The sequence below is a fragment of the Babylonia areolata genome, chromosome 35 (genome assembly GCF_041734735.1).
Source record: "Babylonia areolata isolate BAREFJ2019XMU chromosome 35, ASM4173473v1, whole genome shotgun sequence".
Lineage (NCBI taxonomy): Eukaryota > Metazoa > Mollusca > Gastropoda > Neogastropoda > Buccinidae > Babylonia > Babylonia areolata.
In genome coordinates, this window is record NC_134910.1 from 19415199 (window position 1) to 19442731 (window position 27533).

A 27533-nucleotide genomic window follows, 5' to 3' on the forward strand; every position below is an offset into this window, starting at 1 on the left:
TCAATTAAAAAAAACCGTATCAACAGACAAAACATTAATAAAGAGAGCTACGAATAGCAGAAACCAAGGATTTAAGTTTAAACAGTATTCTTTTGTGTGTGTTTTTTTTCACTGAGAAAATAATAGGTCGATTTTAATGGTAGAATCGGTTAACCCAGTGTTGGATTCCGAGTCCAGTATTTAGCAGTGGTCAGGGTTCGAGGCCCTGTTTCGGCATGGTGCTAGCTCTGTCATCGGGAAAGGCACCTAACTCAAGTCGTCAAGTTGCATCAAGGAAGGTTAAATGCGGCGAAACTTGATGAGATGAGAGGATTCTCGGGCTATGGCCGTAGGAGGCCTACGGGGACCCGCTTTGATTCTTTATCCGTTTGTATGGCGGAAAACCACACTAAGGTGTGTTGTAGAGGATGCTCTATGCATGGCCTCAAATAATAAGGTAGGTATATTCTTTCAGTTCAAACTGCTGACTTAATATCGATGTGCATCTGTAATTATTTCTTTATATCAGTCCCATGTCAGGCAAATCAGAGTAGGAAAACACAAAAAGAAGATGACAGTATTAAGTGAAACTGAGTATTTGACCCTGTACTAAAATCAGTAAATGTTTGTGTTGCATTTGTATACATCTGTAACGTAAACATCACAGCCCATTAGTAAATCTTCTGATGACCCCCCACCCCTCACCCCTATGCTCCCCCCCGGCCCTCCCCCCACAAGAAAACAACCAAACCCAAAAACAACAACAACAAAACCTGACAAAACGGTGACCACTTATGTTTCAGCTCCATTGCGTCAACGATTTTTTTCCTTCATTATTTTTTTTGTACAAAGGATATCTTAAACATAGTTTTTGATTAAATAAAAAAAAAAAAAGAAGAAGAAGAGGGAATGGGCAAATGAGCTGAAGGTGGAGGATGAGATTTGGGGTGTGGGTTGGGGCCTGGCGGGTTGAAGTGGGGGTGTATAACCACCGATCTAAAAATAGATCAGTAGGGGGAGACATGGTTATTTTGTACTTTTGCTTTCGCAACTTTGATGACCTTCATTTTTTTTCATTCGGAGTGCTTCCCCTTCCTCAAAGGGCGGTCACTCTGTGGCACTAGTTGCTTTGCGCAGTGTGCGAAAGGCGAAATGCCCAACTTTGTCACCCGTTCCATGATGCGTGTGAGTTTCTCCCACGGTTTATTATCTTTTGTATGTTTTAGATAAAGATTAAAAAAAAAAATTACATAGGTACAGTCAAGTGTTTTGGAATGGACAGAATCAGCATTTGCTGACAACGTGAAAGTAATTCAGGCTTCGACAGTTGTTTGAAGTAGAAACAGACGCACTAAGACGAAATGTCAACAAACTTGCTTTTTGAAAACGGGTTGGACTGGTCAGAGACTCGAGTACCTGGAGTTGTGAGTTACTGGACTTGGAATCGTTTGACGTTGGAAGAGTTCGGAGATTGGACATTGTCGATTCCTTTGCGTTGCCTGAATTAGTCTCGGTTTCTCTCTCTCGCTTTTATTGCTCACATCGACATATAGACGACTGAACGAGACACAGACATAGAGAGAGAGGGGTAAATATATTATACATGTATAAATATATATACACATGTGTTGTACTGTAGGTTATCATCAGTTTCAGGGTCAAAATTCCCAAGACATATTTATTTAGTGATATTAAGTGCTTATTAAAACCAAAGCAGTTATTTATAACCACTCACATATACACACACACGGGCACTCACACACACACACACACACACACACACACACACACACACACACACACAAACAAACACACACTCCTTTCTCTCACACAGACACATATGTTCACACAGACACACACACACACACACACACACACACACACACACACACACTGCTATAAAATGAAATAAGAAAGAAGAGAAAATGTATTACATACTGTCAGGTAGACAGACAGACAGACACTGTCAGACACACACACACACACACACACACACACACACACACACACACACACACACACTGTATACATACATACAGCACACAGCACACACACACACACACACACACACACACACACACATGCAATCAGTCATGCAGGTTTCCCTAGAGAGCTTTAAGGGGAAAGCACAAAAAACAAAACAAAAAACAACGAGAAAACATGACACTCTTCCGTCAGCATCCCTGTCCTGCAGACGAAAAAACAACTCCACTGTCTTGGAAATAAACAAATGAATAATGCACAGCTGGTGGCGTAATCTTTCCCAACTTTATCTCATTCCTGTTGTATTTGAGTCAACCAGACCCAACTGGTGGGAAAAACAATTCAGTCAGATTTAAAGAATCTGTTGAGTTGAGAGTGTTGAAAAGTGATTGGAATGAGAGGTCTGAAGAGAAAATTACCTCTGACAATGTGTTTTTCTCAGTATTTTTTTATTATATTTTTTTTTAATTGATTTTAAGATTGCTATTATTTAATTAAATAAAAGTAAACAAATATATTCATATTCCTATTATTTTCATTTTTTTATATTATTTTTTTTCAAATTTAATGATGTTGATAATAAGATTATTGTTATTATTTTTGTTGTATTATTATTATCATTTATTGATGTTATCGTTGCTTTTATTGTTAATGATATACTTTCACTTAAATCTTTTTTACAATTTCTTGTTACAGTCCACATTTTTCAACCAGTGGTGAAACTTCACCATTGCTCTCAGTGAATCAAAGAGTACAGAATTCACAACTGCAGATCAAGGCTCCGTCGTCTCCAAGTCCAACATGCGTCGTCTGCGAACACGGCAGTGTGTGTATCTGTGTACCACCATCATTTTTGTGTTCCTCGTGGTCTATGTGTTCCTGTACACAGACCTGTCCAAGAAGAGGATGTCTGTTTCAATGGACACATTGCCTCAAATGGACGTTGAGATGGCTGGCCTTGGTCTGCCAATAGCAACAGTTAAGCCAAAGGTTAGTGGAATTTTTTTTGGTCACATATTGAACACAGCATTAAGTCCACAGAAACATAGAAAAACTAAAATTTCCATGAAATCAGTATTGATTGAATAGTTATCATTCAGATGAGATGATAAACCAAGATACCATGTGCAGCATGCTCTTAATGCATATAATATAAAATAACCCACAAAAAACAGAGGGTTGTCCTTGGAAAAATTCTTTAGAAGAATTCGTTTTGATAGTTAAACAATCACATTGTACACTTGCAGACAGAAAAAAACAGTAACAAATATAGGTGGTGATGTATTCTGGTGACATGTTGTCCCCAGGGAGAGCAGTGAGAATTTCACTCAGAGAAATCTGTTGTGACAAAAAAGAAATACACAATGCAAATTTCAATACAACACAGTACAGTAGAATACAATACAGTACATTGCAGGTTTCACAGTATCTGGGTCAGAGATTGCTCTTGACGTATGTGGCGTCAATCTTGCAAGATTATGTCAATTATGTGTATGTTTCATAATTCAAATGTATGAATGTTAATAAGAAAAACAGAATACTTAATATTTATTGCAAGGACTTAACTTGTGGTAATGATATTCAAATTAATAAGGCCGTTGAGTTCATATGCTTGAACAGTTATTTTTAGTAAGTTACCTGTGCCAGCAAAAATATCTTTTTGTAACATACACATATTTTGAAGAAATCGGAACTATGGTAATGATAATAATGATAATGAGGATGATGATCTTTTTATCATAAACAAAACTTCTATTGCAACAATATTTCTGTTATTGATACATGTTTCAGTATTTTTCAAATACAGTAGTAATGATGATACTGAGGAGGATGGTAGTAACATCAGTGGCTATTTCTTCTTGATACTGGTACTGGTAGCTGCATAAACTACTATTTCTGCATGATTAACAATGTTTAAAAAGTCATGTTAAATGAAGATGATTAGAACAATACAAGTAAAATCAAACTGCACAAATGTGAGTGCTTGCATCTTATGTCAGTCTGACATGTTTCGTGGAATTATAAGAATGAAATGAATGTATCATTTACATGTTTCAAGAATTTTTACATTTGGACCTCAGAAATCTTTTTGGACTGTAAGTATCAATTAGATTTGTTTTTGGACATAATGGTTTCAGAGTATTCTTCTGTTAGGTGCTTCTGTGTATATTTTTATTGCCTATGTGATAAAAGAAAGTGTTGCATACATTTTTCTATATTTTCAATATCTTGCATACATTTTTCTATATTTGGAATACCTATACCTCCATTTCAGCAATCTGTACAGAGTGTTTTCTTTAAATCTTGTCATTTATTTGGTTTATTATCCCATACGAACTGGTAAAATACTGGTGGTGTAAGTTTGTGTATGCATCAGGTTTGGTGTGGAGTCGTATTGAGATTGGTTGTGGTCAGAGTCTCTTTTTCAGGATCCGCCCAAACCACTGTTCATCCCCCAGATCCACGTGAAGACCTTGCCACAGCCCCGGGTCCTGATGAACATGACAGAGACTGAAGCTGAGCACAACTTCTTCAAGTGAGGCCTTTTGTGGTTTTCATCCTGAATAATTTGTCTCAGCAGTTTGTTGCTTTGAGCCCTTTTAAGTTAAGGCAGTTTGAGGATTTGATCCTAATCAAGATATTTCAGCAGTTTGTAGTAATTTTCAGCAGTTTGCTGTTTTGAACCTTGTTAAGTTTGAGGTTTTGATCCTAATTGTGTTTAGGAAGTTTGAGGTTATGAACCTGACCTAGTGAAGGCAGCAGTTTGGTGTCAATTTTTAGAAGTTTCTTGCTTTGAGCAGTGTTTAAGTTTAGACAGTTTGAAGAATTTATCTCAGTTCTATTTTTGACAGTTCAAGATTTTGATACTTATAATGTTTAGCCAATTTGAGATTCTGACCATATATAAGTTTAGGCAGTTGATCCTATGTTTTGACAGTTTGTTGTTTTGAGCCTTGCTAAGTTTGGCTATTTGAAGTTTTGATCTTAAGCGTGGACAATTGTTTTGATTTTACTTACATGTAGATAATTTGGGTTTTTTTTTCTTCAGGTTTAGGCAGTTTGAGTTTTTGAATCTGGTTCATGCATTATGAGTACTTATTCAGGTTATTGAATAGTTTTAGGTTTTTATAAAAAGATTTTTTTTTTTAGGCAGTTTTAGCTTTTGAGCTGTTTATATTTAGGCAGTTTAAGGTTTTGAGCATTTTAAGTTAGGCACTTTTAGGTTTTGAGTTTAAGTTTAGTCAGTTTTAGGTTTTGAGCTAATTAAGTATGCACATTTAAAAAAATTTTTTTACTTCAAATGTTTGGGTTAGGCAGTTTTAAGTTCTGAGCCTAAATGTTAAACTCTAATATATATATATATATATATATATATATATATATATATATATATTCAGATTCAGCAAGCATAATATTCAAATTCATTTGATGTAATGTCTGACTGTCATGTAGTTAATGGATATTTTCTTGCATGTCTCAGTGCTCAGAGTATGTAATGGCATATCATTATCAGGATTCAGATTGACCTGGAGTGCTTGTGTACAGCACTACATGTATGTCATTTACACAAGTGCATTTGTAAACAACCTAAAGCATACAAGTGATGGATATATCTCATAGTGTTAACATTTAAAATCAATAAATGTATGCAGGATGAGGTTTTAATTCTAACTTTCTTAATTTGAGGATTTGATGCATATGAAGTCTGGGATATTTCAGGTCTCATCCTAATCAAGTTTTATTCTAAATGTAACTAGTTTAAACTATATTTTTATGCCAAGAATATATGTACACTTCTATATTTGTATGGACATCCATACACTGTTTCTCACATTTGCATGCACATGCACACACACCACATACACTCACACACTCACACACTCACTCAACACACACACACACACACACACACAGAATTCATGCTTCTTGAAAAAACAACATTATATGAGATATAAACTGTCCTCTTGATATTCAAATTGTAAACGGATTACACAATCTTTAATCTGTGCATGATCTTCTGCATGCGTATACACAAGAATGGAGTTCAGACTCTAGTGGATCTGTATATCTATTGACCTGGGAGATCAGAAAAAGCTCGACACTTTAACATACCTGGACCCATGACAGGGAATTGAACTTGGAACCCTCAGTCTAGTCCTTTCACCACTCAGCTGTTGTGTGCATCAAACAGTGATGGAAGCTGTGTGTGAATTTCAGATACCTGGAGAACAAAGACGTACGATGCAACAACGATATGCGGCTGGGTCATCCGCACGATGGAGGGTGGAACGTCTGCTTGTCTCCCCCTTTCTCTCTCCTCCGACCGTGTGTTGTCATGTCGTTTGGGTCAGTGTTTCTGTCTGTATTCGTGTGTTGTCATGTCGTTTGGGTCAGTGTTTCTGTCTGTATTCGTGTGTTGTCATGTCGTTTGGGTCAGTGTTTCTTTCTGGCTGTATTCGTGTGTTGTCATGTCGTTTGGGTCAGTGTTTCTGTCTGTATTCGTGTGTTGTCATGTCGTTTGGGTCAGTGTTTCTTTCTGGCTGTATTCGTGTGTTGTCATGTTGTTTGGGTCAATGTTTCTTTCTGGCTGTATCCGTGTGTTGTCATGTCGTTTGGGTCAGTGTTTCTTTCTGACTGTATTCGTGTGTTGTCATGTTGTTTGGGTCAGTGTTTCTTTCTGACTGTATTCGTGTGTTGTCATGTTGTTTGGGTCAGTGTTTCTTTCTGGCTGTATTCGTGTGTTGTCTTGTTGTTTGGGTCAGTGTTTCTGGCTGTATTCGTGTGTTGTCATGTTGTTTTGGTCAGTGTTTCTTTCTGGCTGTATTCGTGTGTTGTCTTGTTGTTTGGGTCAGTGTTTCTTTCTGTCTGTGTTTGTAGGCTGCAATTCCTCTGTTCACTTGTATAGATCTGTGATTGGGCTTTTACATGTGTGACTGTTTTTAATCCCTCCATTTAGGCAACCACACTTTGTGTGTGTGTGTGTGTGTGTGTGTGTGTGTGTGCAGAAGTACCAGTAGTAGCAGCAGTAGTAGATGTTATAGTAGCTGTTGTAGTATTACTACTTTCATTTAATATCTTTTCACAAATGTGATATCAGAAGAAATGTTTGTGTGCATGCATGTTTGAAAGAAAGTGAATGTGCATGTTGTTTATGAGTTTTTGTACATGTGTGTATGTGATCTGCATTATAATGTTGTTATACATTGTTCTTGAGTGGACCCCAATTTTTTTTTTTTTTTACATGATAGTCAGTCATGCCCGACTATGACCATCAGAACAACAGAGGAGGCAACTGCTGTCCTGACTATCTGGGCTAGAACTTAATTATAGTGCAGTGTATTTGTATTACTGTTTTTGTCACAACAAATTTCTCAGTGTGAAATTTGGGCTCCTCTCCCCAGGGAAAGTGCGTCGCTACACTGACAGTGCCACCCTTTTTTTTAAAATTTTTTTTTTTTCTGCTTGCAATTTGTTTTCCTATGGAAGTGGATTTTTCTACAGGATTTTGCCAGGGACAACCCTTTAGTTACCATATGATGGGTTCTTTTTACATGTGCTAAATGCATGCTGCACATGGGACCATGGTTTATCATCTCATCTGAATGACTTGCCCAAGTTACATCCCCACTGTTTCAGCCAAGAGGGTTTTAGGACAGTTGGTGTTGAAATAGTTCCCAAAGGCCAGTTAATCCCCAAGGTTGCAGCACTAAGAGCTACTGCAATCTTGCCTCCTGGTTTAAGAGTCATAGTCCTTCACAAAAGACTAAGCTGTAAATGACTTCCCATTGCAGTGGAGAAACCATTGATCATACAGCTCTCACTTTGGTTTTGGCCCAACTAAATTACCAGCTGGTGTATACATAAACTCATGATGTGTTGGCTTTATGTTCGGAATTATGATAATGACTTTTCTGTGTAGCCTTTTCCTACATCTGTAACTGATACAACCAATTCTGGAATAATTAAAAAGTAAAAACTCACTATCCATAAAGTCAGCTAATGAGAGTGAAGGATTAACATCTGGTGTGTCCAGAGTTGTGATAATGATTTTTCTTTTTTGATCTTCATTTGGTCCAAAACTATGTGAGTGAGTGAGTGAGTGAGTGAGTGTGTGTGTGTGTGTGTGTGTGTGTGTGTGTGTGTGTGCCTGAGTGCATGCGTGTGTGCATGTGTGTGTTTAACTTTAAGCATATCTGTCACATATGGATAGATATATATGAATGGATGTATGAGTAGAGGAGTAGATATATGAATGGCTGTATATATTTTTTCATATTGTTTTGCAAAATGAACAGTTTTTTAAAGTAAAAAAGAACACACACACACACAGAGGACGTCATACAATGATCAGTACCTGTCAAGCTTTCCCCTCTTTCTGACAGGATTGGGAGGGACTGGCAGTTTGACGATTCTGTCGCCAAGATATATGGCTGCAAAGTGTTGGCCTATGACCCCAGGTAATGCAGGTCTTCTTCACATATATTGTTTCTTGCTTTTTCTGCTGCAGCAAAACATTTCCATGTATTGATTTTTTTTTTTTCTTATTCTTATAATCTTGTAATGGTAGTCTTCAATTTCACATCTTTCCACTTCCAGTGATAGAAGATTAGGGGGCGGAGGGGAAAGCGGGTGATAGTGAGTATATTCATGTGTGTCTGTGTGTGTTGAGGGGTGGGGGTTGAGGGGGAAGGGGAGAAATGTTTGCAGAATAAAAAAACAACAACAAAAATTGATAACATCTGTCAACTGTAACAAATGTGCTTTGGAACTGTTCATCAGTACGCAATGCAATATCAGCAGACATCTTGATTTTTTAAAAATTTTGGTAACATTCAAGAGTGCTCTTAGAATAAAAAAAAAAGATTTTGTGGTTGCCAGAATTAGGTTGTAGATAAAGGTGTTTAATATCTGTGCTAAATTTAGTAATGAAGGTGTTCAGTTTTATCCTGTAGTATAATGTGTGAGTTTGTCTCAGTTGGATGAAATCACTGCCTATTTTTGAGTCACTTGTGTAAGCAAAGTGAGTATGTTTCAACCAGGTGTTCGATTGTCTGTGTGTGTGTGTCTGTGTGTTTGTGGTAAACTTTAACATTGCCATTTTCTGTGGAAACACTTTGTCTGCCAATATGAAATTTAACTTGAACATAGTATGAAAAAAAATCTTCACAGTCATACCAGTAAATGTTGTAAGTCTCCCAAATTAAGCAGTTTTTTCTGACTCATTAATGGTTTATTTCGTTGAGGTTTGTTCCGAAATCCGAAAGTTCTAAAAACTGTTTCCCACTGAGTTAGGCCTGCTAGCAGGTAGGTTGTCTTCGAAGACATGTCCTCGTTTTTCTTGTTCACAATTAAAAGGAAAGAAATACAAATTCTGGACAGAACACATGCAGTGATACTAACTACACCATCAACATGTTTACTGCATATAAATATTCTAGAGTAGACACTGAATTAACTGGAATGAACATAAAAAAAAAATTGAATCAATCGTCTCTTTCAGCTCGTTGTAGGCCTCGACTGGTTCATGCAGATCTAGAGATTTACCTTGTGTTGCTTGTGCTTCAAGGGATAGCAAAGTCTCCTTTACTGCTGAAATAAAAGAACAATTGAGATATAATAAAACACACAAAAAACATGATTTAATTTGCGTTATTACGTTCTCTACAATCATATCTATTTGTCACACGAGAAAGAAAAGGTCAATATTCTTTTAAGTATTAAATTTAGTTGAATGACGCCAGATGCGTCGCAGTAGTGGGGATTAGTCTGCTTGCTTTGGAACTGAACATGCATGGTTTGATCCCGCTTGCAGACCCCCTTTTTTTTTCATCTTTGAATCTTATTTTAAATATCATATTTGATACAGAGCACTTTTCAACGATTTTTTAAATATCTTTTTTTTTCTCCTCATGATCCCTTGACTGGATAAAGTGCGAAGCACAAGTGAGTCTTGAAGGCTTTGCCTCTTGTTCTTTTATTAACGAAGCAGTTCAAAACTTCAATTTTCTCTTGTCAGATGATGTATGAAATTGTCTTAATTTAATCAAATTGCCGTATATATCTCTTTGTTTTTATTATCATGTAGCATTGTAGAAATGAGCAACAAGAGAAGCTCCCTGATCGAGTTCAAGAGGATTGGCATAGGTCCTAAAAACATGGTGAACACGGCCGGGTGGAAACTGAAGACACTGGGTACCCTGATTCGTGAGGAGGGACTGGAAGGGGTAAGTTATAGATGGATGGATAATCAGGTGGATAGATTAGTTGGTTGATGAGTAATTGAACAGACAGATCATGAGATGAAAGGTAAACAGGCTCGCTGATGATGTTCATACAGGTGAGAGTACTAATGTATTATACATATTTCCGCATTGGCATTATGAAAATTGTTTGTTTGTTTGTTTGTTTTTGTCTTTATTTTACTTTTAATGATTTTTTTTTTGCTTTTACTTTGTTCTGGTATTAAGACATGCACTTTGGTTAAGCAGCCCATGTGCCCTGGCCGTAAACTTTTTAGTAAAACAGAAATCAGTCATTTCCATCCATGCGTTCACTGTACTCGTTTCTTAAATGTGTAGCTTCATTATTCTTTAGTTTGTTTTTGATTTACTCCAAGAGGGATAAATGAAGTATTACTCTCATGCTGACCTCAGTTTAGATCCCTATCCACTTCCATGCTTGGGATGAGTTCTTGTCAAGGTCTTTGGTTTTGGCAGATTCATGGTGGGACTGTCATTGTACAGGGTTGTGGCGGTCTCCACTCTAGAAGAGACTGTGCCTCAATTGTGCTCCATGACTAAGTGATTGTTGTCATCAGTGCAGGGCTTTGTAGATTGTGTCCTACGTATGTTGGATCAGAACAGGTACTACCTGATATGTGTCTCGCATTTTTGGTGTTAACTGTAATCATTATGAATGTGTTACACTGTTATCATTATTTATTGTTTGTCTGTTACAGCGTCTGATCAACTATGTGAAAATCGACATTGAATATTCCGAGTGGGACGTTTTGAAAACCATCTATGAGGAAGAATCTCTGCGTAATGTTCAGCAATTTGGGTTTGAAATGCACACCAGGGAACTGTTTAGGGTTTCTAACATCAATATGCCGACCAAGAAGAAAGATTTTGTCAAGATGTACAAGCTTCTTCGACCCTTAGAGGAGAAGTTTAACTTTAGGAAGTTCAATTATCGGAGGAATCCATTCGGCGATTACAAATCAAACATCACAGGAATGTCTCGGTCGTGTTGCTATGAACTTCACTACTTGAACATGAACCTGGTGAATAAAACTGACATGATTGAGCATCATAAGGATTCTAAACTGTTCCACTGACACACACAGATTATTCTGTGGGGAAAGGAGGGTGATTTTTTCAAAATGAAAACAATAATGTGCATTTATATATTGCTTGCCCTGCTGATCTAAGAGCTTATAAAAATGCTTGTAGCATGAATAATGTACAGGAATATAAAAAGCATTAAAGATGCATATTCACAACAACAACAGAAACATTTTCAAACAGCGTAACATCACTTTTAACCCCCCTCTTCCACCTAACCCTCCTCTCTCTCTCTCTCTCTCACACATGCATCACACCCATGTACACACACACAGATGGCTTGAGGTTGGGGGAGATCTATAGTTAAAGATATTGTTCGAACAAATGTGTGTTTAGATTTCTGGAACTGATATTATTGTGGAGGAGATTTACAGAACCAATGTGAAGGAAAAGTACTTTTTTTATTTTTAAATTCATTCTTTTTCTGACATTTATTGTTTTAACTGTTCTGCCAGAGTCGATGTGAGATTGGGGGGGGGGGGGGCTGCAGTTTGGTATTTTTGGAAGCTGCTATGTTTTGTGGAATTTGAGGATGGCTTTTATCTTTCCGTGAAAAACCTATAAAAGTAGGTAAATGTATTTTTTGCAGGACTGTATTTAACTTGAGCTTCATTTTGAAAGGAGGTGTAAATGTAAGTGCTTTTGGTTTTTGTAAAGTGCATGCACATACATACATACTCATGCACCAACATGTACACATGCATATCATGTGTGCAGGCATGCATGCATACACATATGAACAATGTGCAAATATTTGTGTGTATTTATAGGGTGGCTGTCAACGCATTTAGCACGTTTGAATCTGTATGCTTGAATTTTACTTATTAGATGTAATAGTCTTTTTTCTTTAATATTGAAAACATTGATGTGTGTATGGTTTGTGTGTCTGTTGATGTGTGTGTTTGTTTAAGAAGTATTCACATTCCTTTTTTATACAGTTTTTTTGTTGTTGTTTTTTTTGGGTTTTTTTTGCACAGTGTGATATTTTTCTGAAAGAAAATGGAAGGTCCTTTTCCAGGGCTTAAAAAGAGCTGGAAAACTGCACAGGCCAAAAGAGTTAAGGGAAAGTCCTGGGTTTTTCAAAAAAACATGTTGACTGTAAAAAAAAAATGAGGGCGCAAGTCAGGGTGGCAAAGGGGAGCAGATGACCTCACACTGCTTGCTTGCTGCTTAGGTTATTTTCCTTGCATTACTTTCTTTTATGCCAATATCAAATTTGTTACTTGAGTTTTCCTGTTAACATTGGAACAACATCATTTATAGTCCATGAATTTTTATAACAAAGCCCTGGGAAAGTACCTATGTTTGTTTGTTTTTCAGAAAAAACCCCCTATGACATTGTGGATGATTCATTTTGTCTAACGAACCAGTGTTTACAAATAGGTTATTGTTTACCTCCATGACTTTCTTTCCCTATGCATTGTGATAATTTATATGATAAATTTATGGAGAGACCATGATCTGATAGGTAAACATATTCCTAAATGATTGTTTTGTTAACAGACCATATTTTGACGTGTTTTCATGCAAATCATGACAATGTTATTTTAGTAAATGAATATAAGCTGGGATCAGGTGGATATTTTTATTGTGACATGAGCTGAATATGGGGGTGTTTACAGGTACATGATTTTCTAACATATTTACAGATAAACCATGATGTTATCATCAACATACAGAGACGTATATTCATGGCATAGAACATAATTTAACAGATATTTACATACAAACCATGCCAGAAATGATTTAACAGTTATTTACTTACAAACCATGCTGTTGATTATGACTTTACAGATATTTCACAAACATACCATGACTTTACTGTTGGAAAAAAATCACACTTATATGGACTTTTCTATTTTACGTTGATAATAATGATGAAGAGATGTTTTCATGGAAACCTGTGACCTGATTATTGAGTTAATCATACCATGGTTGTGCTGCCGTCTTCTATATCATAATTTTGCGAGTGTCTGCATGCTGCTGACCTATGACCAACTGTTGAGGTAATGAAATGAATCTTGGTCCTGTAGTCAAAAGAAAGCTTGAATCATATTTGCATCCAGGGCTTTTGTCCTGTCCTTTGTCCTGTTTTTTCATCAGTAGTAATTGGCTGCATCCAATATTCTCTGCATCTTTAAGTGATTATACAAGTGGAAATGCTATTTTGTGTGTGTGTGTGTGTGTATGTATGTGTATGTGTGTGTGTGTGTGTGTGTGTGTTGTCTTCCCGCGTTCCACTTTTTAAAATGATATTATAATGAGCTTATTCTGAACACAATATTCCTTGTGACTCTGGTACACTTGGTAATAAAGACATAATTATTCTATTCTATGGTTCAGATTTCTATAAATAGAAAGATTGTGATTATTTGCTTGTGACAATTGATGAGTTTGAAAAAGGAAGAAAAAGAAAGGAATGTAAATAAGTAAATTGATGAAGACTGACAGAAATGAATGAAGAAATAATTTAAAGGCATGAAATAAACTGCAAAGGATGTGTGCGTATATTGATAATAAAGGTGTTTTTTGTTGTTGTTGTTGTTGTTGTTTTGTTCAAAAGTGAAAAGTGGTAGTTCACAAGTTAAAAAATCTTACTAACGCCAGTATGTACATGACCGTTTTATCCTGTCATTTGATATCAGTAGCAATGCTATGCTTTTTGAGATGTGCATATTCTGGGTATGAATGTATTTCCATAATCTCCAAACATGGAATGTATCGAAGAGTCTTAAATGTATGTATTTGCTCTTATGGTCATGTATGTACACATTAAGGAGGTTAAGGCACTGACTGGTCTGGACACTTAAACCTGAGAGATTGGAAAAAGACAAAACAACAACCATATCTGAAAAAAAATCTCCTCCCTTACCTGCCAGACACTGTCATGATTTGAGTGATGGGTTTCACAAACTCTTAGAATAGTCTCAGAAGTCTAGCGCCACTTGGCCATGGCAATAATTTGCAGCCTGTTATATTTAATCAACTGTGTGCACATGGAGAATTTAAAGTATTTTACCCTATTCTGTGACAACAAGTGTAAATAAATGAAGCAATTCCAGTAAAATGTTTTCTTTTTGTTTGTTGGAAACCCATTTACCATGTCATGAAATTTTATTCACCAGAGTTTTTAAATGTTTTGTGGCACATTGGAAGAACATTTAAGTAATGAATATCTTGTGATGTATTTGTCTTCATGTGTTGGTTTGTTTTATTAATATTTGATAATTGTAACATTCCAAAGTATACACAACATATTTGATTACAAACTGTATCATACCCATTTAACTTGATATTCATCCTAGATCTCAGTCTTTTTATCATGAAAACGGACATGACTAATAAAGTTCTATTTCTCAATGTTATGTTTTCTAGAGGAAGAAAAATGATTCCTTTTAGACTGAAAATGAGGCTATCAGAGAAAAAAATTGTTTGAGGAAATTGAAATGTATTAAAAGCTGTGTGTGTGTGTGTGTGTGTGTGTGTGTGTGTGTGTGAGAGAGAGAGAGAGAGGTTGTTGTTTTTTTTCCTGGAAAATTTGACAGTCAAGAATATGTTTGTCCCAGTTTCTTTCAATTTTTAAGAGTGGATCATGACCTTATTTAAAACAAAGAAACAAATATTCAAACATAAAACCTATCAGAAAAAAAACATATCATTGACTGGTTAGTGAAACCATAAACTGACCATTCATGGCACATTTTTGTTGTGATGTATGACACCGCACCAGTAAGTTATCCTGATATATATTATAAAAAAAAAGAGAAGATTTTGGGAATAATGTCATCAGTGGCATGCTTTAGTACATCAACTGAATGTGCTGGCACAAAATTTTAAAAGAAAGAAAGAAAAGAAATACACATTTTATGCACATTCAGCCCAGTGGACAAGTTCTCTATTGTTTTATTTTTTTAGTGTGGACACAAATTCTGGCTGTAATTAACCCTTTCACTGCCCATCAGTTTGGAGTACAAAATTCCCTTGTGGTATAAACACAGAAAAGACAGTGGCTAAGAATAGCTGGGGATTCTCCCTGCGATGTATAGAAAATATGGTCTACCCTACCACCGAACATTATGAGCAGTAGGTTCATGGATAACAGACCAATGAATGGTCACCTTTCAGTGACATGGGTCCTCTACCACGCCTGTGCATAAATGCAAGCTTGGCGGTGAAAGGGTTAAGACTGGGTTCTGTTCTTTTCCTTTCTGTTTGTTTTTATTTCAGTTCATTTGCTTTGTTATTGTAGAAGCTTTGTTTGAAACAGATATTATTATTTTTGAAGATAGGGAAAAAAATCATGATGTGCCATGACAGGTCATGCATTTTGATTCTTTTTCATTTTCTCTTTCCTGAAAAAAAAAAGAGAAGTGATTATTAAATTATTCAATTATCTATTTGAATGAATAAGGAGTGTGTGTTCAGATTAAGAATGTTAAGCTTTTAAGGCTTTTATGCGCAGGTTGTGTTTGTGACACGTGTATCATAATCATACAAGAATAAAACATGACAGAACAGAAGCATTTTTTGCTTTTTGCGTGTGTGAGAATGTGTGTATGTGTGTGTGTGTGAGCATGTGTGTGTGTGTGTGTGTGTGTGTGAACATGTGTGTGTGTGTGAACAAATGCATGCATGTTTGTGATGAGATATGATATTAAGAAACACAAACCCACACACACACAAATCAGCAAAGCCTGTGAAATCCATGTTAGTTGGAAACACTGAGCCTGCGATAATTACACTGGTCAGTGAAATCTCCAGGATGATTCATTGACAAATTCAACAATTTGTGCACACCCGAAAAAAGTTAACTTTCTCAGGGTTATGTATGCATAAACTGATGCAGATAATATGCATAATTCATCAACCAACCTGCAAAGAAAGCACAGGACAACATGCACTTTGCACAAAAAACTCATTGATAATCCATCACCAACAACAACACCAATGCTAATTATGTACTTGTGTACACACACACACACACACACACACACTGTGGCTTGGAGACAGTTTGAAAATATTTTTCAACTGATATGAATGGGAAGGGGAGAGCAAACAACGCGTGTCATAAACGTACTCATGAATAAAAACAGAAGAAACGCATATTAATTAATACAACACGTCCACTTTCACAACTGAAAGAAAATGGAGAGTCCGATTGGCCGAAAGAACTATGACGTCATTGAATATTGAACATTTCTGCTCAATACAGGGTAAGAAACTGTGCAAGGAAGTGACGACAACAGACATCCGGTGTTCTGGGCAGCATCGCAACAACACGATGAGCGGGGTAAGACTTCTTTCAAAAGACGAACGTACTGTGTACTTTTCACTAATTTCAGTATGTGTTGATATTGAATGCAGCTTCCGAGATGGTTAATTCAAAAATGTGCGGAAAGAGTGTCTGCATCAGACTTCTTTCAAAAGACAAACATACTGTGTACTTTTCACTAATTTTAGTATGCGTTGATATTGAAAGCAGTTTCCGAGATTGTTAGTTAAAAAATATGCTGAAAGAGTATCTGCATCAGACTGAATGACAGGCTACGATTGATTCGTTAGTCTGACAGTCATTGCTTAGTGGGACACGCTTCGAGCAGAAACACTTTGTCAACAAAAGGGACACACGTTTCGTTAGACTACACACACACACACACACACACACACACACACACACACACACACACACCCTCCCTCCCTCCCTCCCTCCCTCCCTCTCTTACACACGCACGCACACATCGCTTTTTATATGTTACACTTCTCTCTCTCAGTCTCTGTGGCTAGTCTTACATGCGCATTGATATATTATTCACACTATTTGATTCATTATGTAATATTTTTGTTAGTGGCCCACTCCTTTGTTATGGGCAGGAGGCCTAGCAAATAAACCATTGTCTTGTCTTGTCTTGTCTGTGGCTAGTCTTGAGTCTCTCTCTCTGTGTCTCTCTTTTCTCTCATACCCCCCCCCCCTCCCCTCAACCCCCCTCCACTGCCCAGTGCTTCTGTTAGTTTTCCTCTGCCCTCTACATTTCTAAATGCATTGGGTTACGCTGCTGGTCAGACATCTGCTTAGCAGATGTGGTGTAGCGAATGTATGGATTTGTCCGAATGCAGTGACGCCTCCTTCAGTTTCAGATACTGATACCTGTACATTTGTCCTTCATTTTAACCCAACAATATTCTTATATTTTGATAAATGTGTGCTTTGTGTATGTGTTTTGTGTGTGTGTGTATGTGTGAAGGTATGACTTCATTTAGTATTGTGTAGTGTAGATCCAGTGGTATTATCCCCAGTTTTTTCCCCTTGACATGGAATTAATAGTGTTTTCAACAAGACATAGACATTCACTTCACCAGTGAATGAGAGGATTGGAAGGATAGAAATGTGGATATAGTCAACCCTGTTTAGGGCAAGGATTCGATCTAAAAAAAAAGAAAAAAGTACACCAGTGCTTAGATTGATTATCCTTGTAAATAAAGAATTCAGTTTTTGTCTTTGCACTCTCTGTCTGTCTGTCTGTCTCTCTGAGTCTCTCTCATGTATATCATAAGGTTTATGAAGGAAGCAATGAATGAAAAAAAAGAAAAAAGAAATAAATCTTGCAAATTTCTCTTTGCTTCCCCCTCTGTCTGTCTGTCTCTCTCATCTTTCCATCTTTCTTTCCTATAACTTATTATTAGGAAGAATGCTTTATGTGAAATAGCTCCATATGTCATTATATGTTATCATTTTTCATGTGTACGTTTATGATTTAGAGAAAAAAAAATGTTAGTATTATAAGCCATTGAAGAAACATACATGAAAAAGCAGTTTGTTTTGTTTCAGCATTCTATTATTTTCAAGCAAGAAGCTGGTAAGTTTTTCATTGTGATATTTCTTGATGAACTTTTCATATGATTTATGTTATGTTTAACTTCAGCAACAATGAAATGAAAAAGAAATTATTATTATTTTCATCTCTGCCCCATTGGGGATGCAAGGGTCACTTTGCAGTCACGTGTTATGAATGATATTCCTGCCTTCTCAAAATGTTATGCTAGAATTTTCCTTTTTTGGTGTTAGTTATTGACAATCACATACTGGAGCAAGCTGTTGTTTGTTGCTTTGCTCTGTTACAATGTTTGTCACCTTCTGTGGTTAATGTAGAACTACAATGGTCCATTTTTATTGATGTCTTGTTTTCTCTGTCATCAGCTGAGTTATGTAGTCTTGATTTACTCACCTGATCAACCTTTATCTACCTGTTTTCAGTGTACACTGCTGGGCTACTAATCAGTGGCCAGATAATTTGTTTTTCAGCTTGGACTAGTTGGAGTTCTCTGCCCTTGTCAGTCTGTCACATTTTGATATTTGTATGATGAACCATTTTTGTTGATGAAGAAATACCTGTATGTGTTATTTAATCAGTGTTATGGACTCCGTGCTCGGTTTAAAAAAGGTAAATTTTAACTTCAGGCCAGTGTAATAGGCAGTGTTTTGATAGACCTCAAAACTTTCTTCTCTCTCTCTTTTTTTTATTTTATAATTTTTTTTATTTACGAACTATTTGTGTATGTTCATCATTCCTTTGTTCTGTAGTATAATGTCTTTTCACTGTAAAAGCACAAGCATTATATGATGACATAGTAGTTGTACTTGTAGTGTGGTGGTGGTTTTCACTGTTGAGCTTGTCCTTTTGCTTGTATCCATTCATGACTATAAAATGAGTTTGAAATGATCAGTACATTGTTTTGGCAGCCCATGATGACAGTATCTGGGCATGTGCGTGGGGCCGCAATGACAAGGACCCACTGGGGGCAGAGGTCATCGTCACAGGGTCTGTTGACGACACTGTCAAAGTGTGGAAATGGTCAGTAATTACTGTGCACATCTGTGGAGCTGTATCCTTTAGTGTATGTGTGTGTGTGTGTGTGTTTGTGTGTGTGTGTTTGTGTGTGTATGTTTGTGTGTGTGTGTGTTTGTTGAGGAAATAATGGCTTTAGACTTATTGATTGATGTTCCAGAATTACAAATAAAAAAAAAGTTTTCGTGCGAGAGCACATGCTCTTATGTGTATATGAGTGTATGCTCTTCTTTGTTTGCTTTAAAAAAAGAAAAAAAGAAAAAAAAAAGGTGGTGGTAGCCTGAGTCTGCAGTGTTCTGAAAGGGTTCATAAAGAAATGTGTGTTGTGTTCTGAAAGGGTTAATAAAGAAATGTGTGTTGTGTTCTGAAAGGGTTAATAAAGAAGTGTGTGCTGTATTCTGAAATTATTATTTATTAAAGAAATGTGTGTTGTGTTCTGAATGAGTTAATGATAAAGAACATTATGTGATGTGTCTGGCCTTCAGGCAGGAGGACAGACTAGAACTGCGTCACACCCTGGAGGGACACCAGCTGGGGGTGGTGTCTGTCGACATCAACTCTAATGGCACCTGTATCCTTTAGCCTCTGTGTGGATGGACGTGTTTAGGTGTGTATGTGCATCTGTTTTAGAAAACAACAACAAATCATTTAAACAGATGCGTTTTCTGAAAATTTAGCCCTTGCTGTTGATATGGTGCATGGAAAGAAAGAAACAAAAAAGAAAAGAAAAGGAAAAAAAAAGGAAGAAATAATTCATTATCTGTTGACACGGAAAGCCGACTACAGCCAATGTGAAGAAATATAAGTTTTTAGTTTGTCAGAGGACTTGAGTTTAGAGTTGTCTTATGAAGGACAGTTTGAAGCATTTCAGATCCACAGCATGGTGTTGCCTGTGCACCTCACCGGCGCCTTTACACTATAATCACTTCCACTCATGTTGATATACAGTGAGGGGGAAGGGAGGGAGTCAGATGTCCAAAAGTCCATTCAAAATGGCCAGTCAGAATCAACCAATTAAACATTCAATCCAAACAAACATCCAGTACAGTTAAATCCCACAAGCTTCCAACCAATAGATGCAATCATAATGTCCAGTCAGAAGAGAAGTCTTTTTAAAAAGTCCAATCAAAGTGTCCTATCAAAAGGAATGGCCATCAAAATTTCCAGTGAAAACTTACAAATGTCTGATACAAATGTCAAATCAAAATGAACGTACAATCAAATTATACAATCATAACATAAAAATATCTAATGGAATTGTAAGTCAAACTGACCAATCTAACTGTTCATCAGTAAAAAAGAACATCCAGTAAAACGCACAATGAAAACAAAGATCCAACCAAAATGTACAATATATAAAAACAAACAGAAACGTCCAACCAAAAACGTTCAGTCAAACCGTCCAGTCAAAATGCCTGACCCTTAACAGCTTGTGAGTGGCTGCATCGAGCAGCCTGGACAGCCAGGTGAAGGTGTGGGATGTAGAGAACGGCAAGCAGGCCAAGTCCATCGATGCGGGGCCTGTGGACGCCTGGACCATTGCCTTCTCCCCCGATTCCCGCTTCCTGGCGTCTGGTAGCCACACGGGGAAAATCAACCTCTTCGGCGTGGACTCCGGGCGTCGGGAAACCTCTCTTGACACCCGTGGAAAGTTCACGCTGAGTATCGCTTATGTGAGTAGACCAGAATCAGATTCTGTTTGTTCTGAGATTCCCCTGAAAATGGAGTATTGCTGTCTACATGGCAAAGTACATACACATAAATGCCCACTCACGTATATACAAGTGAATGTGGGAGTTGCAGCCCATGAACAGAGGAGAAGAAGAAATTCTCAAACCCAGCAGGTTTACAAAATGCAGTCACAAATTGAACATTTAATGTCGTCTTAAACAGTTTGAGTTTGAGAACTAGGTCCATACTGTGCCATACTGCTCTATGCATGGTTGTTTATGTGTCTGTTGTTCCTTGATCAGCATTGCTGTAGAATTGAAGACAGCAGGTTCATGTCTGAGTGGGTCAGACAGAGACATCGGTCACCAGCTGTTTTAAACTAAAGTTTGGTGTAAAGACTGGCGCAGCTGTCGAGGGATTAGAGCATTGGACTTTCAATCTTTCAGTCTGAGTGTCCTGGGTTGAAATCATGTTTTCAGCACCTGATGGGTTAAAGGTGATCTTCCAGGTCAACAGATGTGCAGACCTGCAAGTGTTTGAACCTTCTGCGTAAGTTTATGCACGCAGAAGATCAAATGTGCAGAACAAAGCTGTGTTAGTTTTCTGTGGGTTATATATAGAAACATGAAAATACCCAACATGAACCAGTGTCATCAGATTCATCAGCATTTTGGTGATGGTTGTTCATTGAAAGAATGATCGGAACATGCCTTTGATATTTCAGAGGTTGGAGAGTAATGATGGTATTTTTTAGGTTGGAGAGTACCTGTGATATTTGAGATGTTTGAAAGTAACTCGCTAACTGTGATATTTTGGAGTTTATAGAGTACCTGTGATATTTCAGAAGTTGGAGAGTAATTGTGATATTTCAGAGGTTGGAGAATAATTGATAGTTCAGAGGTTGGAGAGTACCTGTGATATTCCGGATGTTGGAGAGTACCCTTGATATTCCGAAGGTTGGAGAGTACCAGTGATGTTTTTGATGCTGACGATTGCAGAACTTGCCGTGTGTGGTGTTGGAGTTTGGAGAGTACCTGTGATGTTGTTGATGCTGACGATGACAGAACTGGCTGTGTGTGGTGTTGGAGTTTGGAGAGTACCTGTGATGTTGTTGATGCTGACGATGACAGAACTGGCTGTGTGTGGTGTTGGAGTTTGGAGAGTACCTGTGATGTTGTTGATGCTGACGATGACAGAACTGGCTGTGTGTGGTGTTGGAGTTTAGAGAGTACCTGTGATGTTGTTGATGCTGACAACAACAGAACTGGCCGTGTGTGGTGTTGGAGTTTGGAGAGTACCTGTGATGTTGTTGATGCTGACGATGACAGAACTGGCTGTGTGTGGTGTTGGAGTTTGGAGAGTACCTGTGATGTTGTTGATGCTGACGATGACAGAACTGGCTGTGTGTGGTGTTGGAGTTTGGAGAGTACCTGTGATGTTGTTGATGCTGACGATGACAGAACTGGCTGTGTGTGGTGTCACAGAGTCCTGACGGGAAGTACATCGCCTCTGGTGCTCTGGACGGAATTGTCAACGTGTTCGACATAACTACCGGAAAACTTATCCACACACTGGAAGGTGAGCGTCCCTGTGTTGGTGGAGTGTCTTAGCAGGTGTGTAAGGATTTCATTTTTAACCTAAATTGGAGGGGAGAAAAATGTGAATGACAGAAGAAGCATCGAATATATAAACATTGCGATGTGCTTGATTGCTGTTTTGTTCTGAAGAACATAAGAAGTTTTGTTTGTTTTGTAACTATTATTGACACTCTAGTACTGAAAGGTCATTGAAGCTTCAAACTCTTTTATTATGTATATTTATTGAATTCCTAATCTTCTTCCGTACCCACCTTTTCTCCAGTTGGAGTAATGCACAGGGTGATAAACAAACAAAATGCAGCATTAACTTTTTCCCTGCATGTTGCCTCAGCACTGGGCTCAGTGCCTGACGACAGAGCCACACCAGCTGCAGGCAGTGTGTTCACTGGAATTCTCCTGCTTTCATTGCTGAGGGCTGGTAGATGTATATGGTACTATAGCCATCTGGTACTTTCATTGTTAAGTGGTGGCAGATGTATATGGTACTATATTCATCTGGGACTTTCATTGTTAAGAGTTGGCAGATGTATATGGTATGCATCCATCTGGTACTTTCATTGTTATGGGGTGGCAGATGTATATGGTACTATATCCATCTGGTACTTTCATTGTTAAGGGTTGGTAGATGTATATGGTACTATATCCATCTGGGACTTTCATTGTTAAGGGTTGGTAGATGTATATGGTACTATATCCATCTGGTACTTTCATTGTTAAGTGGTGGCAGATGTATATGGTACTATATCCATCTGGGACTTTCATTGTTAAGGGTTGGTAGATGTATATGGTACTATATCCATCTGGTACTTTCATTGTTGAGGGGTGGTAGATGTATATGGTACTATATCCATCTGGTACTTTCATTGTTAAGTGGTGGCAGATGTATATGGTACTATATCCATCTGGGACTTTCATTGTTAAGGGTTGGTAGATGTATATGGTACTATATCCATCTGGTACTTTCATTGTTAAGTGGTGGCAGATGTATATGGTACTATATCCATCTGGTACTTTCATTGTTAAGGGGTGGTAGATGTATATGGTACTATATCCATCTGGTACTTTCATTGTTAAGGGTTGGTAGATGTATATGGTACTATATCCATCTGGTACTTTCATTGTTAAGGGTTGGTAGATGTAAAGAGGAGTGAGTGGTAGATGTATATGGAACTGTTGTCATCTGAGATTTGTACTATCAATGTTGGCTTATTGGGTTGTTCTGAGGTCAGTGGTTCATTGTATTATTAGCTGGGAGCTGGAGATATTGACTTTAACAAAGAACTATGGACCAAGGTGTGCATTGTCGTCATGACCTTAGTGTTGTCATGATCATTGTCATTACCACTGTCAGTATCATCCTCTTTACCCTTCTCATTATCATTGTTGTGGTTATCAAGGTTGTTGATTGATGGGTGATTGATGTTTCAACAGGTCATGCCATGCCGATTCGTTCCCTGTGTTTCTCCCCAGACTCTCAGCTGCTGGTCACGGCCTCTGATGACTGTCACATCAAGATCTATGACGTGTCAGTGATTCCTGTTGTGTTGTGTGGTGTGTTGTTCTGGAGTTGTGTTACAGTGTGTTGTGTTTGGCTTGTTCATTGTGGTGTTGATGTGTTGTGTCATGTTTTCTTGTGTTCTGTTGTTTTATGGTGTGTTTTGGTGGTGTTGTATTGTGGTGGTATTGTTGTGTTGTGGTGTTGTATTGTGGTGGTGTTTTGTTGTGTTGTGGTGTTGCGTTGTGTTGTGGCATCATGTTTTTTGTGGTGTGTTGTCCTGTGATGTGTTGTTCCATACAGTATTTTGCTGTGTGGTGTTTGGTTGTGTTGTGTGGTGTGCTGTATATGCTGCGTGGTGTTTGGTTGTGTTGTGTGGTGTGCTGTGTTGTGTGGTGTGCTGTGTTGTGGTGGTGTCTGGCTATCCCATGATTTCTACAGCGTTACGTCCGTGTCTGAATCACACAAAGATCTGTGATGCGTCAGTGGTGCCTTTGTGTTCTGGTGTGGTGTGTTTTGCTGTCACATGAGTTGTGTGGCGTTTTGTCCGTCACTGTCAATCCTGAATCAGTCATGTGTAGCTGGAGTGTTCTGCCACAGTTTGGGTGATGTGTTGCTGGTGGTGTTTTCTGTGTGAGAGTGTGTGTGTCAGTATGTGTGTGTGTGTGTGCTCGTGTATGTGATTGTGTGAGTGAGAGTGTGTGTGTGTGCTCATTTGTGTGTGTGTGTGTGTGCTTGTGTGTGTGTGAGAAAGAGAATGAGTATATATGTGAGAGAGTGAGTGAGTATTAAGAGAGAGTGAGTCAGTGTGTGTATTTGTGTTTGTGAGATGGAAGAGTATGTGAGAGAAAAAGTGTGTGTGTATGTGTGTGTGTGAACCAGAATCAGTATTAATTGTCATTAGATTTTACAGTGTGTATGTATACGTGCGTCTGTGTAATGTGTTAACCCTTCAAGCCAGTCACGACTCTCACGTTTCGTTGTCGCATGGTTCATTGCAGGCAGCACGCCAACTTGGCAGGGACACTGTCAGGTCATGGGTCATGGGTCCTGAGTGTGGACTTCTGTCCTGACAACACGCACTTTGTGTCAGCGTGAGTAGCGCCATTTTTCTCCTGTTTTTTTAATAATAATTATTATTTATTATTTTTTAGTGGCTAATCAGTAATCCTTTGTTGTAAAAATGTCAAATTCTGTCTTGACAAAGTTTTGTGATTTTATGACTAGTTTAAAAAAAAAAGGGTTCAGTTGCTTACTCTTTTTGTTATTTATGACAACTTTTTGTCTTGATACACATTTTGTGTATGCTTAAGTAGCTTATTTTTCAACTTCAGAATTTCGGTTGGTTATGAGTTGAGACAATTGTCCAGACAAAATGCGTTTTGTGTATGCATTAGTGGCTGTGTTTAAAAAAAAAGTTTGCTTATTTTTTGCTATAGTGTCTAGTTCTGTCTTGACAATATACATTTTGTTTCTGTGTGAGTAGCTATACTGTTTTTAGTTTTTAAATTTTGATGACTATTGTTTTATCATTACAAGCATGGATATACGTGATGATGTATGTGTGTGTGTGTATGTTTGTGTGCAACAGATCGTCAGACAAGTCAGTGAAGATCTGGGATGCAGGGTCCAGGCAGTGTGTGCACACCTTTTATGAACACCTGGATCAGGTAATTTATTTGTACCTGGGATCATGGTAGTGATTGTTGTTATGATTTGTCATTGACGCTGACCGTTCACTGGCTAAGCAACATCTTTTTATTAAAAAAAAGAGTGCAGGTTTTTTTTTTTTTGTCTCACATGTTTTTCCCTGTGTTCTGTATATCTGTGTGTCTGTATGTGTGTTTTTCTGTCATAAGCATTAACAAATTCATTTTCTCTGGAAATACTTTGTCTGTCTACACCAATTCTGGCTCAAGAATTGGAAAACATCAGTTCTTTCTGAAACATTTGAGTTATTTGTTTGGTGTTTTCACTTTTATTGTTGTTGTGCAGCAGGAATCATACATGAACTGTGGTTTGCCTCTTGTTTGATTTTGTATGAGTGCATTCGTATGCCCACAGGTCGCATGTATATATATATTTGTATTTGTATTTCTTTTTATCACAACAGATTTCTCTGTGTGAAATTTGGGCTGCTCTCCCCAGGGAGAGCGTGTCGCTATACTACAGCGCCACCTTTTTTTTTCTTTTTTTTTTCCTGCGTGCAGTTTTATTTGTTGTTTCCTATCGAAGTGTATTTTTCTACAGAATTTTGCCAGGAACAACCCTTTTGTTGCTGTGGGTTCTTTTATGTGCGCTAAGTGCATGCTGCACACGGGACCTCGGTTTATCGTCTCATTCGAATGACTAGCGTCCAGACCACCACTCAAAGTCTAGTGGAGGGGGAGAAAATATCGGCGGCTGAGCTGTGATTTGAACCAGCGCGCTCAGATTCTCTCACTTCCTAGGTGGATGCGTTACCTCTAGGCCATCACTCCACATTAGGATATATTATGTAAATCTGTAGCATTAAATATGGATTCCATCCCAACAAACTGGGGTTTTTATCATCATCCGACATGTAATGATATGGTTGTCTGTGTCAAAAAATAATTCAAAATAGTTCATAAAATGTACTGCCTAACGTTCTGTAATCAGGGTAATACAGATTATTTTTCCATCTGACAGCAGTGTTTTAAGAGTGTAACAGTGTAGCAAAAGACAGTAGACCCGTAGCAGATTCTGTTCAGTAACAGTTGGCAGGTGGCAGGTCTGTGAGCATGACCTGAATGAAAAGCAGATTGATAAATCTTCCCTCTCTTTTTGCCTTGAATTTTGTATTTCAACTCCTGTATATGTGTGTGTGTGTTTTTCAGGCATGGAGCGCACGTTACAGTCCATCTGGAGCACGAATCGTTTCTGTGTCTGACGATCGCGGGATTCATGTCTATGATTGTTCCTTATAACAGAGGGGAAAAACTGTTGAGCTATAAATAGATCTATCTAATTTTAAAACTATTTTTAGCTCATTGGGAAAACCGGGAGGAAAGCTTTTAGAGCGTCTGAACTCTGGGACATTCAGTATTCCTGCTGTTTGTGTGTGTATGTGGAGAGGAGGGTCAGTGGCATCACCCTGCCATGAATATTGGAAGACATTGTTTCATTCTTTGTCTGGCCTGTGTGTACACACACACACACACACACACAGAGTGAGACACACAGTCACACACCTCTGCACACATATACATACAGTATACACACAGTGTGACACGCATACACACACATACATATGACTGGAGAAAGTGTTAAGATTTTCTAATTATTCTTTTTTGTTGTTGTAACTCTTCTAAACACCACAAACACAGGCATCAAGAATGTTACACAAATTATATCTGAAATGTCAGATTTTTTTTTCTTCTGATTATCCGTTTTTGTAAATAAAATGTGAAACAAGAAGTGTTTGATTGTTTTATTATGCTTCTTTATGACGTGTGTATGTTCATGACAAATATTCTGTGAACACTGTGTACCATTGTCAGTGAAAAAACTTTTTCCTTGTAGTTGTACTCAAACAAAGACAACACAGGTTTGGCCAAACATGCACACAGTTTTCCTCCCCCTCACTCTCTCTCTCTCT

The 27533-nt window shown here is 37.8% G+C and overlaps 2 protein-coding genes across 2 annotated transcripts; both read left to right on the plus strand.

Annotated features, from left to right (window-relative positions):
* The first annotated feature begins 1077 nt into the window (after nt 1–1077).
* Nucleotides 1078–15820, plus strand: LOC143277914 (putative methyltransferase-like protein 24). Its single transcript, XM_076582884.1, has 7 exons — nt 1078–1164; nt 2659–2952; nt 4392–4498; nt 6181–6309; nt 8346–8420; nt 10049–10187; nt 10922–15820. Exons 2-7 carry the CDS (start codon nt 2764–2766, stop codon nt 11297–11299), a joined length of 1017 nt encoding a protein of 338 aa, XP_076438999.1. The 5' UTR covers nt 1078–1164; nt 2659–2763; the 3' UTR covers nt 11300–15820.
* A 699-nt stretch (nt 15821–16519) lies between these two features.
* On the plus strand, nt 16520–27353 carry LOC143277836 (uncharacterized). Its single transcript, XM_076582746.1, has 10 exons — nt 16520–16596; nt 18133–18160; nt 19045–19156; nt 19636–19721; nt 20588–20823; nt 22306–22399; nt 23851–23944; nt 24916–25008; nt 25506–25584; nt 26773–27353. Exons 1-10 carry the CDS (start codon nt 16588–16590, stop codon nt 26860–26862), a joined length of 921 nt encoding a protein of 306 aa, XP_076438861.1. The 5' UTR covers nt 16520–16587; the 3' UTR covers nt 26863–27353.
* Nucleotides 27354–27533: the final 180 nt, after the last annotated feature.

Excerpts from the sequence above, each read along its gene's own strand:
- LOC143277914 (XM_076582884.1), top strand. The coding sequence starts at position 2,764 with ATGCGTCGTCTGCGAACACGGCAGTGTGTGTATCTGTGTACCACCATC. Across the intron at positions 2,953-4,391 it reads TAGCAACAGTTAAGCCAAAG|GATCCGCCCAAACCACTGTT; the intron begins GTTAGTGGAATT and ends TCTCTTTTTCAG. Across the intron at positions 6,310-8,345 it reads TGTGTTGTCATGTCGTTTGG|GATTGGGAGGGACTGGCAGT; the intron begins GTCAGTGTTTCT and ends TCTTTCTGACAG.
- LOC143277836 (XM_076582746.1), top strand. Across the intron at positions 22,400-23,850 it reads ACTTATCCACACACTGGAAG|GTCATGCCATGCCGATTCGT; the intron begins GTGAGCGTCCCT and ends ATGTTTCAACAG. Across the intron at positions 23,945-24,915 it reads CACATCAAGATCTATGACGT|GCAGCACGCCAACTTGGCAG; the intron begins GTCAGTGATTCC and ends GGTTCATTGCAG.